Source organism: Drosophila willistoni, unplaced genomic scaffold, assembly GCF_018902025.1.
Source record: "Drosophila willistoni isolate 14030-0811.24 unplaced genomic scaffold, UCI_dwil_1.1 Seg15, whole genome shotgun sequence".
In the NCBI taxonomy this organism is placed as follows: domain Eukaryota; kingdom Metazoa; phylum Arthropoda; class Insecta; order Diptera; family Drosophilidae; genus Drosophila; species Drosophila willistoni.
Genome location: NW_025814108.1, coordinates 1 through 15,787, shown reverse-complemented (window position 1 = coordinate 15,787; position 15,787 = coordinate 1). Strand labels below are relative to the sequence as shown.

The window sequence follows — 15,787 nt, the reverse complement described above, 5'->3', positions numbered from 1 at the left end:
TGACATTAGAGCGGAGGCTCGAAAGAATATTAATGATATACAGCAGGAAATGAAAAGGACGTTTGACAAAAACAGGAAATGGGAAAGAAAGTACAATTTAAACGAGTTAGTGGCGATTAAAAGTACGCAGTATGGGACAGGTCTAAAGTTGAGAGGTAAATACTTAGGACCGTATAAAGTCACGAAGGTGAATAGGCACGGTCGATACGACGTTGAGAAAGTTGGCGATGGTGAAGGACTACTACAACAACAACAACAACAACAACTACAACAAAAATCACAAACTGACTTGAGCCACAGTGCTCGCATGAGACTCTTGAAGAGGAGCAGCATATTATTTATCGTTCGTTTTAATTAATCTATTATTTTAATTTATTTTATTTATGTACGCAGAACGCAGAAAAGCAAAAAGTTAAGCAAAGAATCAAAACACATACCATTATTTTCAAAATAATGTTCAAACAAACAAACAAACAAACAAACACAAAAAAAAAAAAAACCACATCGTAGCGAAAAGAGAGAAGACAAAGAACAAACAAGCTAAATCACAGCCAAGTTACGTTTTTGTAATCAACTCAATGAATTGAATTATCTTACAATTTCGTAATTCCGTAAATTAACGTAGAAATGCTATAAAGTTAAATACTCATAAGCCCAGGCGGCGACTCCCGGAAGCGTCCAGCCTTAATTCTAAGCTCGCACCCGTATATCCGTTCATCCCCAGACCCAAAACCCTCAGAACGGAAATCAAGCACATTGCTCTAGCGCTTTACTTGCCTTCCTATATCTGTTTCACACCATCTCTCTCTCTCTCTCTCTCTTTAACTCTTTCTCTCTGACGCACATGCATTCATTACTACTCTGTCTCTATCTCTATCACTGCATCTGCATCATTCTAAATCTGTATCCTTGACACTACCATCTCTGTGTATCACTCTGCCTATACCAAAACTTTTTCGGTTGCCATGCAGCCGGTTTAAACGTACAAATCAAATGAACTATACATAACACTATATACTTTTATGCTATGCTATTCTGTACCGTAACTTGCACTATATCTATATTCTTCACATGCAATTCTAGTCTTAAATTACAACAATGTAAAAGCAAGCATGCCTACTATTACTAGCTTTAACTCAACTGAACTAGCTCTAACTCTTTCTCTATCTCTATGACTATTTCTCAATCTATTTCTCGAACTGTTTTCAAAATCTATCTATCGATCATTTTATAACTAATTCAATCTGTGTATCTCTATCTTGAGTCATAGTTTTGGTCATATGCATGCCATAACTTGCCATAGTTTTCCTGTCTCACACACACATACACATATACAAACACATGCACCATGCAAGACACTCCATACACATACAAAACTGAACTCATTTTCCAAAACTCTGCTGAAACTATTTCTTCACACAAAAACTCAAACTTCCACTTCCACTTCAAGTCTTCAAAACTTTCTCATTTCTCTCTGTGCACCTTCATCTGGCTATCTCTATTTCACTTTCTTTCTGTCTATGCATCAGTCACTTTCTAGCGCTCCACTTTCCAAAAAGCACACATAAAAACGCACGCACGCAAGTTTTTTGTAACCATAGTTCACTGTAATCATGTATTGCTTTACTATTTTTTTTTATTTTGTTATTCTTTTTTTTTTTGCTTTGTTTTTTGTTTAATTTTATTGTGGTACTTTAATGTACCAGCGACTTGAGCCCTCCCTTGTCAGCCTGCCCACTCGCCTAGCAATTTGCTTTAAACATATTTTTAATACACATTTTTAAAAATATTTTGTTTAAAACATTTTGAAAGCTCGCTCAAGCCACAAGACTCTCAAGTCGCGAGCACGTCGTCTACTTTAATTTAAATATATTAAGCAGAATCGTACGGCACTTTCACATCAACAACAACAACAACAAGAGAAAAACAAAACAAAAAAAACTAAGAAAAAAAATAAAAAGAAATATAACAAAACCAACTCACTCAGATCACACAAATCACAAATCATAGCACACAAAGAATGTAGATTTCTTATAAACAATAATAATAATCTTTCTAGCAGTAATTTAAGCCCAGAAAAAAACGAACAAAATGTTGTCCAAAATGCTCCCCGCTGGCTTCCGTTGTTGTTCCTGACAGCGGCCAACAGTGAAAGTAAACAGTTGTGAAATGGTAACAGAAACAACAACCTAAACCAGCAACCAGCACCTTATAGTGAAAAGTCAAAGAAATTGTGGTGTGGCATGAGTCAAATCGTTTTCATAGTGAGGGCCCCAGCAGCAAATGTTTGGCGAAAACCAAAACAAAAGCCAAGTTAATGCGCATTAATGTTAACAACTCATTTAGGCAGCTGCCAAGCTTGAGCAAACATTGACTGCCCACTGGCTGTTGGCCGTTGTTTCTATTTTGGCTGTTGCTGCCGCAGTTCGCTTAATCAACCAAAGTTCATGTTTTTCTTTACAAAATGTCAAGCAACGACTCTAGAATACCTTTCACTCTTACAACTATAGGGAAACTTTATGGGTAATTGTGGGTTAGAGACAGTTCAATATATTTGATCAATCAAATAGCAAAACTTAAAATTCAATATAAAAATTATCTAAAAGCTTAAGTCTGATCAACTCAAACTCCAATCTAACTCATTTTAAAGGGTAAGTTACAAACTAAACTACTTAAACTCTATGCCTTGCCGAAATTCAAGAGAAATAGTTGGAAAATCGTCTGTTGGAATCAGCACAGCACTGAAAGTCTCATATACAAGAACAACAACAAAAAAAGAAGTGGGCAACTGTGTGACACCGAATGCCAGTGACAAGTGACCACAAAACCACATAGACAACAAAAAATACAAACTTTTGGTGAGTCATCTAACAGATCATTAGAGAATATTCTCTTTTAATGTGTGGGAAATATTCAAAAGTAAGTGATACTCAAAATTAAAGAACAACATTGTAGTATTCTAATTTCTAGCTCAACCTAAATGATATCGATATATAGAATTTTCTCTATCGCTGTTGCTTTTTATGCAAAGTGGAAAAATTCAAAACGAAAGCCTGTCCAAATGATTGGGAGCGAACCACCGTTGTGTGTTGGTGCATTGAGGTGCTTCGGCTACAGCAGCCGCCAAACTGGTGCAGCATCGGCATACATCGTACATACAAGTATGTATGTCTGTATCGCCTGTTACCAATTTCACATTCTAAAAAAGAAAAACAACAACAACAAAAACTTACCACAAAAATGTACAATAATTCATAAGCCGCCAGGCAATGCAATTCTTGTTCATTCAGTTATGCTCCAGCCACTGGGAAGCAGCAGCAGCAGGAGGAGAATCGTGTTGCCGAATGCCCAATTTGGCAACAATTTCACTGTCAACCGGAAGGCAGTCGGCTTTGGTTGTAGCTGTTGCGGCTGAGACTACGACTCGGGGGTTAGTCAAAGCCAAGTGGATGCCTGCAAGGGCGTTGTGCGCAGAATGTCGAACAAAATGAAAACGAGTTTGGGCCAAAAAGCAGGTCAGCAGAACGTAGACGGACTGCAATTACAGCTCGAATAACAGGGGCGAATTCAGAATGATGGAGGTTTTCTAAATTAATTAATAAAATAAAACTTATCTACTGGAAACTTTCATTTTTGCTATTAATATTCTATTGCATATATTTTGAAAGGATATTCATTTTTCCATCGTATCAGTCTGGTGTAGCGGCCCTGCCAAAGACAAATCGTCGGCCTTGTCTCAACAGAATTGCTCCGAGCAGAGTCGAGACGAGTTGAGTTAAGTTTGGAAAGCTTCCAAACTAAAAAAAGAAAGAAGAAATAATAATAATAGCTACCTACTACAACTTGACTAATAATATTATTAAGCATTTGCATTATTTTTGTTGCTGCCATCGTTTTTTCCACTTGAGCAAGTTTTCCCACACTGAAGAGGCACGCATCAAATTTATAATTGGTGGAAGCACGAGTTTTGTTTCTTTTTTGTTTTCATAATTAATTGAAAGTTAATTGACCACTGCAAAGCTGTGAAACAGTTTGGTCACTCAAGCGTTTGATTCGCTGTTGCCTGTCCCCTTTGACTATTGTCTTGCTGTCTTGTCTTCTGTTGGTCAATTCAATGAACTATTGCTATGTTGTTTACAATTCAATCGATTGCAACGACAATCGCAAATAATTAGCGATGGGTAATTGGCTCAAACGGTCTTTGAGTGGTTGTAATGCATCGTCGGTTATGTGCATATTGCGTGAATGATTTGATGACCAATTAATGAATTTGTAATTAAAACAACTTCTTTTCAAAGAAATAAGTAGTATTTGCTATTTCTAATAAATGACAGAAGTCCATTAAAATTGAACTTAAATAAATGAGTGATAACTATATAATGCAATGTAGTGTAAATGTAAGTACTTGTCAGTTCTCATAAAATACCTAACTTACTTTAAATGAGAGCCAATGAATTGAATGCCAAAGCTTTGAAACGTACTAGGCTACTCGAATCTATTCAAATAATTCAAATTGTTTCACTTTATTTGAGACATTTAAAAACAGCCAAGCAAATAAATAATAAATCAAATTAATGGCCAAGTAAAACTAGAAATTAGAGGCTGTTCAGAATGTAATATTCAATACACCAAAAATTGAATGCGTAATTTCGAAGCGGGTGTAAAGGGATAGAGGTACAAACCCTAACCAAAAAGAGGTGATTAATTAATCGATTAATAAAGTCTAGAAAACATTAATTAGACTATGAAATTAAATTCCAATATGCAAAAATATATTGCTTGCTAATCTACTGTATCCCCAATGGGACTTCCTTTCAGTATTGTCAATATCAGTTGCAAAATAAAATGTCACTAAAATACAATATTAATTATTACTACATACTACAATTTTAATTGGGACTCGAATGAGGTTAATTGTCATTGTTAAAGGCAGATATTCGGATAAAATTTTGACATGTTGTCGAGAATCTTAGGCCTTAGAAAAAAAACTAGATATTACTAGGCTTCATAGGCATTTTGCACAGCCATTTAATGATCATTTTGTGGCACGTCTTTACTTTTCAATTGTCGCACAAGAACTGATTTATTGAGTTATCTTATTGCTAGCTTATTCTAGATGGTTACATGTATGTGTATGTGGATCTTATAAATGTAGATAACTGAGATAACTTGGTAGTGTGAGGATCCACTGTGGGACTTATGTATGTTAGTATGACTAGGTGATGCCTACAACTCGGCTATCCTGACCAGAGAGCTCCCGATCTCTTAGCTATTTAAATTACTTAGCCATGGCCGTATGTTTCCTATGGCCCATACTCCTTTATAAGGAAGTCTGGTTTGCTGAAAACCCTCAACATCCTCCAAAACATATCTGTCATTGCGCAGCACTTTTGTCACTCTATACGGACCTTTGAATTTGGGAATAAGTTTTTTAGACACTCCTATATGTGAGTCAAAATTCCTAACCATCACCAAATCGTCTGCCTTATACTTAACTGGATCTTTTCTTTTAGAGTCTACTCTTAACTTGTTATACGTTTGTACTTTTTCTATACTCCTACCCGCCTCCTACCTTGTTTTATCCAAGTTTCTATCTATAGTCATTCTATTTAATTCATCTAAACTAATTTTCAATGCGTCTATAACCTTTCCTCTTTGTGCAACTCCGAACAAAACTTTACTTGGATGCTGACTAATTGACCTTTGTAACGTGTTGTTAAGTGCATATTCAACTGTTTCTAATATTGTGTCCCAATACAGTCCTTTGTCCGGCTCAGTCAGTTTAGCGATCATTGGACCCAAACTTCTATTTACCCTTTCTACTTGTCCGTTGGCTTGCGGAGATCCTGTAGCGATTTTTATGTATTTGACTTCATTTTCGACTAAAAAATCTTCAAATTCTTTTGATGTGAAGCAAGTTCCTCGATCAGAAATAACGCATTTGGGTCTACTATACGCTCTAAAATAGTCTTTCAATGCTAATACTGCCTCCTTTGACTTTGTAGTTTTCGCTGGGTACAGACGAACGAACTTTGTGAAGGCATCGATTACTACTAATATGTGCTTGTTAGATCTGCTCTTATCTATTGGACCATAGTGATCTATGTGTATAACATCAAAAGGGACTGTTTGCTTAGGAATGTTATGAAGAAAGCCTTCCTCTTTTCCATTTTTATCTGAATAAGATATACATTTTAAACAATTTTGTACGTACTGTTTGCATTTTTCTTTAACGCTAGGGAACCAATAACTTTTCGAAATAATATCTACCATTTTGTCTACTCCAATATGGGCTAACTGATCGTGATAGCTATACATGACATGACTTTCCATTTCTTTCGGGACATAAAATAAAAGAGATTCCTTATCTTTTTTCTGTACACTATGCCATTTCGCATTTCATAATCTTTGTCTTCTGTATTCTGTAGTTTCGTTAGAATTTCTTTAATTTTCTCATCTCTACTTTGACAAATAATTAGGTTCTCTTCGAATGAATTGGAATCAATGGTGAGTATATGTGTGTTTCTGCTAAGCGCATCAACGTGCTGCATGCGCTTTCCGGCTCGGTGCTCTAAGGTATAGTCATAGTCTTGAAGAAGAAGAGCCCACCGAGCTATTCTGGGAGAAAGTTCTTTCTTATTAAATGCTAACGTAAGTGCACTACAGTCCGTGACTATCTTGAACTCTAATCCTTGAAGATATATTCTAAAACGTTTCAATGAATACACTACGGCTAGTGTCTCGAGTTCGAAACTATGGTACTTTGCTTCTACATCCGTTGTACGCCTAGAAAAATAGAACACTGGATGCATCTTATTATCTTTCTTCCTCTGCAAAAGCATTGAACGAAAACCAAGGGCGCTGGCGTCGCAGTGTAACTCTGTTGGGTCAGTCGGGTTGTACAAGGCAAGTATAGGGGCTTCTAGCAAATTTCTTTTTAATTTTTCAAAACATTCTAACTCCTTACCACCGAACTCAAATAATTATTTTTTCTCACTGTTATCCCACTTCTGAAATTGTGGCACGTCTTTACTTTTCAATTGTCGCACAAGAACTGATTTATTGAGTTATCTTATTGCTAGCTTATTCTAGATGGTTACATGTATGTGTATGTGGATCTTATAAATGTAGATAACTGAGATAACTTGGTAGTGTGAGGATCCACTGTGGGACTTATGTATGTTAGTATGACTAGGTGATGCCTACAATTTGGAAATATAATGAAATATAATAAAATAAATGTAAATTTGACAATTACTCGCAAAACATGAATTTGACAATCCAGAAGATATATTTCAAATGATAGCATCTGTTTTTAATAGTCTCAATACTGTCAGCGTCCATGTATAGATCGATCGCTTCATTAACGCATACTTTCGTAATATTATCGTTGGAGCATGGATCCAAATCGTTTTTATCGATAACAGACCATTTGTATGTTTGTATATTATTATTTTGTCGTTCGAGCATTTCAAAGATTTTACTTAAGCATTTTTCTACTTTGTCACTATGACTCGAGCTGGTAAGAGATGTAAAAATTCCGTAAGGGGAACAGCTTCGTAATTATCTTTTTTGCAGATGACACCCAGCACCCAATCCATCGTACTCTCGTTTGCTGCCGCAACGTAAGCCTTCCACTATATTCTTGAACCGGTGTTTCTTTATTGAACTTTAGACATCCGACGTTTCTGTATCCAGCAAAGCTTTTAAAAAATTCATTCAATAGTTTGCAGAAGTCTCTGTTGTTGCAGGCGGACGCCGAGATGACAACAACAAATGACCTCTTTTCCGGGAGAATATCAACGAATGGTGCATCATTGCTTGCTTCTTTGTCCGTTGGCTGATCATCTTCCTCATCTGAACTAGAAGCACGAGATTTAATATCGCATGGACTCTCATTCTCCGCAGGTAAATCATGATTTATTTTTCGTTTCTGAGCCTGTGGTTGTATACATTTTTTGATAGATTCACTGCTGGAATCTGAACTTTGTTCCAGCACTGACAAGCTGCTGCTTACCGGCGACACAGTCTCTTTGCCCTTTTCGATCACCACAAGCCGACCCACAAAATTAATACCGTTATAGACTGATATAACCGGTCGACTGTCGTTATTTGCACCGTCCTGAACTCCTGACATTTCCAATATAAGATCGGCGTCTGCGGTATTTCCGTCTGTTGACCAAATGTCACATTGTCCGGCAGGAATCCCCATACGTTTTTCAATCTTTTTTTTCAAACTAAAAATGGTTTCATAATTGGAAATGCTAAATTGCACATCCTACTTAGGCAGAAAACGGACACTTGGTTATATAAGACCATTTATTTATATCCTTACGACTACTTACTCTCTTAGATTTTTGTTTAATGATAATTATCAACATTTTTATTATAAACTTGACTGTATTGTTTCTAGTATGAACTGTGAACTACGAGCACACGATGTCGAATGATTCAAATGCTGTGCAAACAAGGCATGTCGAATTTCAGCCAAATCCCAGGCATTCTTGGATCTCAAAATTCTGGAATTGTATCTGTCGTAGATAGAAATACGAAATTGAACGACTCAAACAGTAGGCAAGTGAAAGTGAATTTGTACTATCTAAAAAATCCTAGTTGGCCTGGCATATTTTAGCATATTGAATTGAATTAGTTCTATCCGGAAGCTCAAAGTTCTTGTAATATACATAGTTTTAATTTAAAAAAAAGCATAAAAAGAAGTCCATTCGATTTAACTTTCGGTTTCACGTTCCTTATAGTTAAAAGTAAAAAAGTAGACAAAATTTAAAAAACCTCTGTGGTTAAAAAATGTTTCTATCCAGCCATGTTACGTCAATGGAAATATCTCATATATATATTATCCCATTTAGCAATTATATAAGGTAAATCATTGAATTAACCACCGAAGGCAAATTGAATGCAAATATCAAAGTGCTAAATACTAAACTATTGGGACAATGGCGAAAATTCAAATTGTCTCAGTTTGAGACATTTAAAAACAATCAAGCAAATAATAATAAATAAAAGTAATGGTGAAGTAAAACTAGAAATTCAGAATGTAATATTCAATACACCAAAAATTGAATGCGTAATTTCGAAGTGGGTGTGAAGGGATAGATGTACAAACCCTAACCAAAAAGAGTTAATTGATTAATTAATTGCCACAAGTCTAGAAAACATTAATTAGACTATGAAATTAAATTCCAATATGCAGCAATGAATCGACCTCAGATTCACAAGCTTCCACCTCTTCTGGAATATCATCGGTTTTCACCAAGGCAATGCCCTCTGTCAGCCTCACATCTTCGTTTTCCCTATCAAAGTAATGCAGAGCACGTTCCTGTTCAAATATTATCATGTGACATCAGGAATGACAGAGTGAAAGAGAGAGAGAGAGGGAGAGATGGTGGCGTTTACCTTCATGCACAACACCATCGGTCGCCGTAATCCTTGACCATTTTGCGGGCACTCGTCAATAGACTGTCTGCCTCGGAGGCAGCTGCCGCCGTTGAGGCAATCAGCGCGAAAAGACACAAATTTAAACATGATTGTAATTTTTTTGATATTTGTTTTTGCTCAAACACTAATGACACAACGGAGAGATGCGAGTGGTATATTATCCTTTTAGATGTTTGCACTAGCTGAGCGTGCTTTTGGCTTGATTTGCTTCACTTGATTGAGTGGCACTGCGCTCGATTGGCTTGTTCGATCTGTCAGTCAGAAGACAATCCGTAAACTGTGAATAAAAGACTCCCGCGGATCCAAATTTTATTCCGCAGAGTTTTATTCCCCGCCAGCAGAGCAACGACAGCAGCAGCAGGAGCAGCAGCGACGACGCAAACAGAAACAGAAACGTTGGACAAAATAAAAATAAAAAAAAGACACCGGCATTGATGATGCGACACGATGCGAGTGCTTCACACTCTCCTACCAATCCCCCCACCAGAATTGAAACAGTAGCCGAGCTTAGAATTTAAATAAACAGCCCGAAGAAGACGTTAAGAGGAGGCGCATCGGCTGCAACCAACCTGGCCAAGAGCAAAAGACCGAAACCTCCTGATAGAGGCCTGTCGACAGTGCATATGCGTCGCAGTTGCCGTTGTCGTTGTCGTTGGCAGAGCCGTTATTTTGTTGTTTATCAAGACACTAAACCAACGGTTAACAACTATATGCCACACACACACTGACACACAGATTGACACACACATGCTAACAAAGTGTTAAGGGGAGAAGGTAAGAGCCATTAATTGTTTTAAGCTTAGCTGGGCAATTTATTTCGATATTATTGGCATTCATTTGACAGCTTAAAAAGATATATGATGGCACTTATAGGCAAATGGTTTTTTGTTCTTTTTCTGCTAACATCATGGCATACTTTCAATGCTTTTCAATGTTAATCTCAGTCATAACCACAGCAGAAAGTGCTACTCCATTTACAATTGCAGGCACGTGACTTTGTGGTATAGGGGAAGGAGGGTGGCCACAGCGCAGAGAGATGGGTGGTGGCTAATGTGGAGAGGGTAATTATCAATTGAACCAGCACCAACCACACCATCCACACTAGCAGCACCACTTATGAATTTGGCTGTGTGTGTGTGTGTATATTGGTCGAAAGCAACCACAAGTGCGCAGCCATCGTATCTCGAATTGGAGTAAAATAGAAAATTAACTAGTTTGCAGGCGGTATGAAAAATAAAACAAAATACAAGATGAAAAAAAAAAATTTGATTTTAACTTTGCTCTTTATTTGTGTTTGTTTTTGCCTCACATCTCGCTCGAACTCGAACACTCATAATGTGTCGGTGTGTGTGTGTGTATCTGCAGTTTTGTATGCCAATCGCCATCAGTTGCACATGGATGGATGGATGGATAGATGGCTTGTTGGATGGTTGGATATACAACTTCAGTCGGACACGCAGATACAGATGCAGTGGAAAAGTATTTCATTGGCTTTAAATTGCCACACGTCTTTTGCGTCTGCTGCTGCTGCTCTCTAGACAATTGCCCCAAAAGAAGAAAGCGACAGATTTGCATGGCCACCAAACCAAACAGATGCAAAACACTCGAATCAACGACTTGTCGGAAACAAGAACTATGCAAATCACCTCCACGTGGCCTCAGATGGATGCGTGATGGTTAATTGTATTGTCACGAGAAATGGGCAAAGGGCGTGTGGTTTTTTTTAATGAAAGTGAAATAAAAAGTAATTGTAAAAGACAAACGAAAAACTAACCATTGATTATGTTTTTTCTTATGCAATAGAAATTGCTTTGCTTAGCTCACATTATTTTGCAAATATCTTTTGTTTAGACATGTGCTTCAGTAATTTCTCTCAATATTATTACCTTCTATGCCCCTTGGCCCTGCCAGCGTGTGCGCAAAGTTGCTAATTGAGCAAAGCTTCAGTGCTGACCTGAATATTATTTGTGCGAAATATTTTTGGCAGTTCAGCAAAATGATTATTACTTAAAGCATCTCTCTTTTTCTCTCTCCCCCTCTCCGATTGGTCATCATCCCAGCCCCATAGTTTCGTCCCCTGTCTGCCCAACCCTTATCCACAGTGGCATCTTACCAAAGTGACACCTTTTGAAAGTTTCACTTTCATTCCGCATAGCTGGCATTCGCCCCGTCGACTCTAAATTCCGGCTAGCAGCTCTATCTCAGGTCCGTCATGTTAACAAGCCGCCCGTGATGTGCTTGAGTAATTTTCAATTAATGAAAGTGCTGCGTAAAAGTCTAACCAAGAGTAAGTCAGTTCCACTGATATTCCAGTGATGACATCAGTATTCGCAATTAAGTTGTCCCATTCCCCCAAAAAAAAACCAAAATGTGTAAAGGGCGCCTTGTATTAAATCGAATTGGGTGGGAAGGTTAGTCACATAAATGTATGTGGGTATTAAAAAGGTTCCCTTGACGATAAGTTCAATGTTCTATAATTGACAGGCAACTAATTAATATTTTGTACAGCGAATCAAAAGTGAAATTGTCGCATACCAAAGAAAGCAACAGCAACAGCAACCATGCTGCAAGCAAGAGTATTTCGGTTTATCTATGAATATTGCACTGGACTTTGTAAGATTCATACATATATGTGTTTATATATATTAGAAAGCGAAGCAGCGTTTTTTGAAATTGTTATTGTTATCATAAATTCAATTGTCGTGTTCTCTCTCTCTCTCTACACCTGTATGGCTTTGGGTTTGGGCTAGGGGCATGATCAGTGTTATAGTGGATGGAAAAAAGATCTAGATATTACTAGGCTTCATGTGTTTTTTGCTCAGCCATTTTTTTAATGATCATTTTGAAATTTTATGAAATATGATAAAATATATGTAAATGAATTTGACTATTAATAGTCTCAATACTGTCAGCGTCCATTTATAGATCGATCGTTTCATTAACGCATACTTTCGTAATATTATCGTTGGAGCATGGATCCAAATCATTTCTATCGGTAACAGACCATTTGTATGTTTGTATATCATTATTTTGTCGTTCGAGCATTTCAAAGATTTTACTTAAGCATTTTTCTACTTTGTCACTATGACTCGAGCTGGTAAGAGATGTAAAATTCCGTAAGGGGAACAGCTTCGTAATTATCTTTTTTGCAGATGACACCCAGCACCCAATCCATCGTACTCTCGTTTGCTGCCGCAACGTAAGCCTTCCACTATATTCTTGAACCGGTGTTTCTTTATTGAACTTTAGACATCCGACGTTTCTGTATCCAGCAAAGCTTTTAAAAAATTCATTCAATAGTTTGCAGAAGTCTCTGTTGTTGCAGGCGGACGCCGAGATGACAACAACAAATGACCTCTTTTCCGGGAGAATATCAACGAATGGTGCATCATTGCTTGCTTCTTTGTCCATTGGCTGATCATCTTCCTCATCTGAACTAGAAGCACGAGATTTAATATCGCATGGACTCTCATTCTCCGCAGGTAAATCATGATTCATTTTTCGTTTCTGAGCCTGTGGTTTATACACTTTTCGATAGATTCACTGCTGGAATCTGAACTTTGCTCCAGCGCTAACATGCTGCTTACCGGCGACACAGTTTCTTTGCCCTTTTCGATCACCACAAGCCGACCCACAAATTACTAGCGTTATAGACTGATATAACCGGTCGACTGTCGTTATTTGCACCGTCCTGAACTCCTGACATTTCCAATATAAGATCGGCGTCTGCAATATTTCCGTCTGTTGACGAAATGTCACATTGTCCGGCAGAATTCCTAAACGTTTCTCTATCTTTTTTTTCAAAGTAAAAATGGTTTCATACATTGAAACACTGAACTCCACATCCTACTTAGGCAGAAAAGGACACTTGGTTATATAAGACCATTTATTTATATCCTTACGACTACTTACTTTCTTAGATTTTTGTTTGATGATAATTATCAACATTATTATTATGAACGTTACAGTATTGTTTCTAGTATGAACTGTGAACTATGAGCACACGACGTCGAATGATTCAAATGCTGTGCACACAGGCCATATCGAATTTTAGCCAAATCCCAGATCTCAAAATTCTGTAACTATTTCTATCGTAGATAGATTCGAAACTGATCGAGCTAAACAGTAGGCAAGTGAAAAGCTTTCACACACTTTCGTCAAATTGGCTTTAAGTACGTGTCTTAACTCTTTTATTTCTTGGTTGCACTGTTTGCAAATGCCGAAAAGTATGCAACAATAAACTTAACAGCAAAGCAAAAAAAATGTGTATCTTTCGTCTTAAGCAAAACCATTTGAACATACAAACGAAACAATGACAAACTCAGCACGAGTTTAAGAAAAGAAAAGTTACTGAAAATTGGTCGAATTTAGTGAATCTGCTGCAGCATGGAAAACCGAAAATCTTTTTGCGGTCTAATAAACGGCGCCAAGAGAGAATTCGCCTACATAGCAATTTACAAAGTATAAGTATTTTTTTTTTTTTTTACAAAAAGGCTATGTCGAATAGGAAATTCATCTTTAATGGTCACGCACGTTCGCTCTGCTTTGCCACTTATTGCATTTGTTGCAGGTCTGTGTGGATGCTGAACAAGTAAATGCAACAGCTTAGAACGAGTTTACAAATAAAATTGCAGCTCTTTCAAGGTGGAGGCTATGGCTAAATCTGCGGCTGCTGCTTCAAAATATGTACATTTGTATATATGTATATGTGCTGGGATGTACGTACAATTGGTTGCTTTCATTGCTTTCACGAAAGCGCAGCTCTACTGGCCAGCCGTCTCACTAATTGGCGTGATATTTAGACTAAAACAAAGAGATGTTTTTCAATTTTTCAGCAGGCGCTTGACATGCAGCCATGCCAGGCGCAATTAAGCATCAAGAAACTTGGCTAGGAGGTATATAATGCCTAAGATGCAACTGCCAGCACTCAGTCGATCATCAAAAGTGCAGCCACAGTGGCAGTACCCGCCCCAGCCGTAGTTCCATTCAACATTTTGACCGCTGCATGCCATTCAGGATAGCCGTAGGAATCACTTCGATCGAATCCCACCAGCCCAGATATGATTAAATACGTGTGGCATGTGGCAGCTCTGATGATTGTCTTCTGTTGGCTGTCAAGTGCGCGTAGTGCCAGTTATCAGCAGCAGCAATTGAATAGCCTGGTCATGGATCAGAAGCCTCAACAGCAACAGAATCGGATACAGCAGGCATCGAGTGGCACTAGTCCGGTTAGCTTTTGGAAGGACATGTCGCTGATTTATCGCATATATCAGCAATGTACTGGTGAAAATATGTCCGTTTGTCTAAAGGTGAAACTACTAACTGGCCTGGAAAAGGCTTTCCGTTCGGCAAAATCATTGACCCTCTTCGAGGGTGTTCAGTTTGTGAGCAGCAGTCCGGACAATCAGCAGCGATCCAAGCTGCCATCGATCAGCGAACAGGATATTGAGGCTGTACTGCCGCGTGGAGTAGATGCCAAGGAGCAGGTTCTGAATAGCATGATTATGAAGCGTGTTGGCAACTTTCTGCAAGATCACACTCTACAGGTATGGCGGATCAAGCTATATGCAAAGATATATTCAAATTTGCTCATTTATTTTCAGATTAAATTCCCTGATCTACGCGACACGGATAGCAACTCTGTAGAGGGACGTAAGAAGAAGAATAAAAAGGGCAGTGGAGCTTATATAATGATTCCCTTGCTGCTTGGCGGCACATTTGTGCCAATTGCCTATGGAGCCTTGGCTATGCTGGCCGGTAAAGCCTTAATTGTCTCTAAATTGGCGCTGGTATTGGCATCCATAATTGGCATCAAGAAACTATTGAGTGGCGGCGGCGGAGGTAAGTAATCCTCTCATGAAGTTGTGTCTCCTCTGGCGGCCATTCGGCTGGGGTCGGGACTTTGATATGGCCTACAGCGGCTGGAAGCCGTCAAAGGATTCGGCGGGCAGCGGCAAAAGCTTGTAGACCCACCACGCGAACCCCCTCCGCTCGACCCTGCATAGTGATCCAATGATGATTCCAGCCGAGCCTGCATTTGCATTTGGAGACGACAAAGAGAAGAAGCCAACCAAAGAACCGATTGCCGCATAAACTGTCTGACTAACATAATAACAAACTAAATGTGTGTGTTAGGTTTAAGTAAGCGCTAAATTAAATATAGTTAATTCTGCTTTAAATCACAAATAGTCTCAATATAGTAAGAGCTAAAAAGGTTTGAAGGTTTGCAAGAACCAAATACCGTCTTGTGGGTAATCCTTTTATAGACCAGATTTTTTCCCATCAACCATATAACACTGATCATGCCCCTGCACAAACCCAAAGCCATACA

The 15,787-nt window shown here is 38.2% G+C and overlaps 2 protein-coding genes and 1 long non-coding RNA gene across 3 annotated transcripts; 2 read left to right on the top strand and 1 right to left on the bottom strand.

The window, feature by feature from the left end:
* The first annotated feature begins 2,021 nt into the window (after positions 1-2,021).
* Positions 2,022-3,624, top strand: LOC124460883. The gene is made up of 2 exons (XR_006954835.1): positions 2,022-2,919; positions 2,971-3,624. It is a non-coding gene; the product is annotated as an uncharacterized LOC124460883 (long non-coding RNA).
* A 3,412-nt stretch (positions 3,625-7,036) lies between these two features.
* Positions 7,037-8,669, bottom strand: LOC124460888. Its single transcript, XM_047012484.1, has 2 exons — positions 8,346-8,669; positions 7,037-8,278 (listed from the first exon to the last, which is right to left on the bottom strand). The coding sequence occupies exons 1-2, from the start codon at positions 8,379-8,381 to the stop codon at positions 7,508-7,510; spliced, it is 807 nt and encodes a 268-aa protein (XP_046868440.1). The 5' UTR covers positions 8,382-8,669; the 3' UTR covers positions 7,037-7,507.
* A 5,387-nt stretch (positions 8,670-14,056) lies between these two features.
* Positions 14,057-15,305, top strand: LOC111519704. The gene is made up of 2 exons (XM_047012481.1): positions 14,057-15,002; positions 15,060-15,305. The coding sequence occupies exons 1-2, from the start codon at positions 14,517-14,519 to the stop codon at positions 15,303-15,305; spliced, it is 732 nt and encodes a 243-aa protein (XP_046868437.1). The 5' UTR covers positions 14,057-14,516.
* The last annotated feature ends 482 nt before the right edge of the window (positions 15,306-15,787 follow it).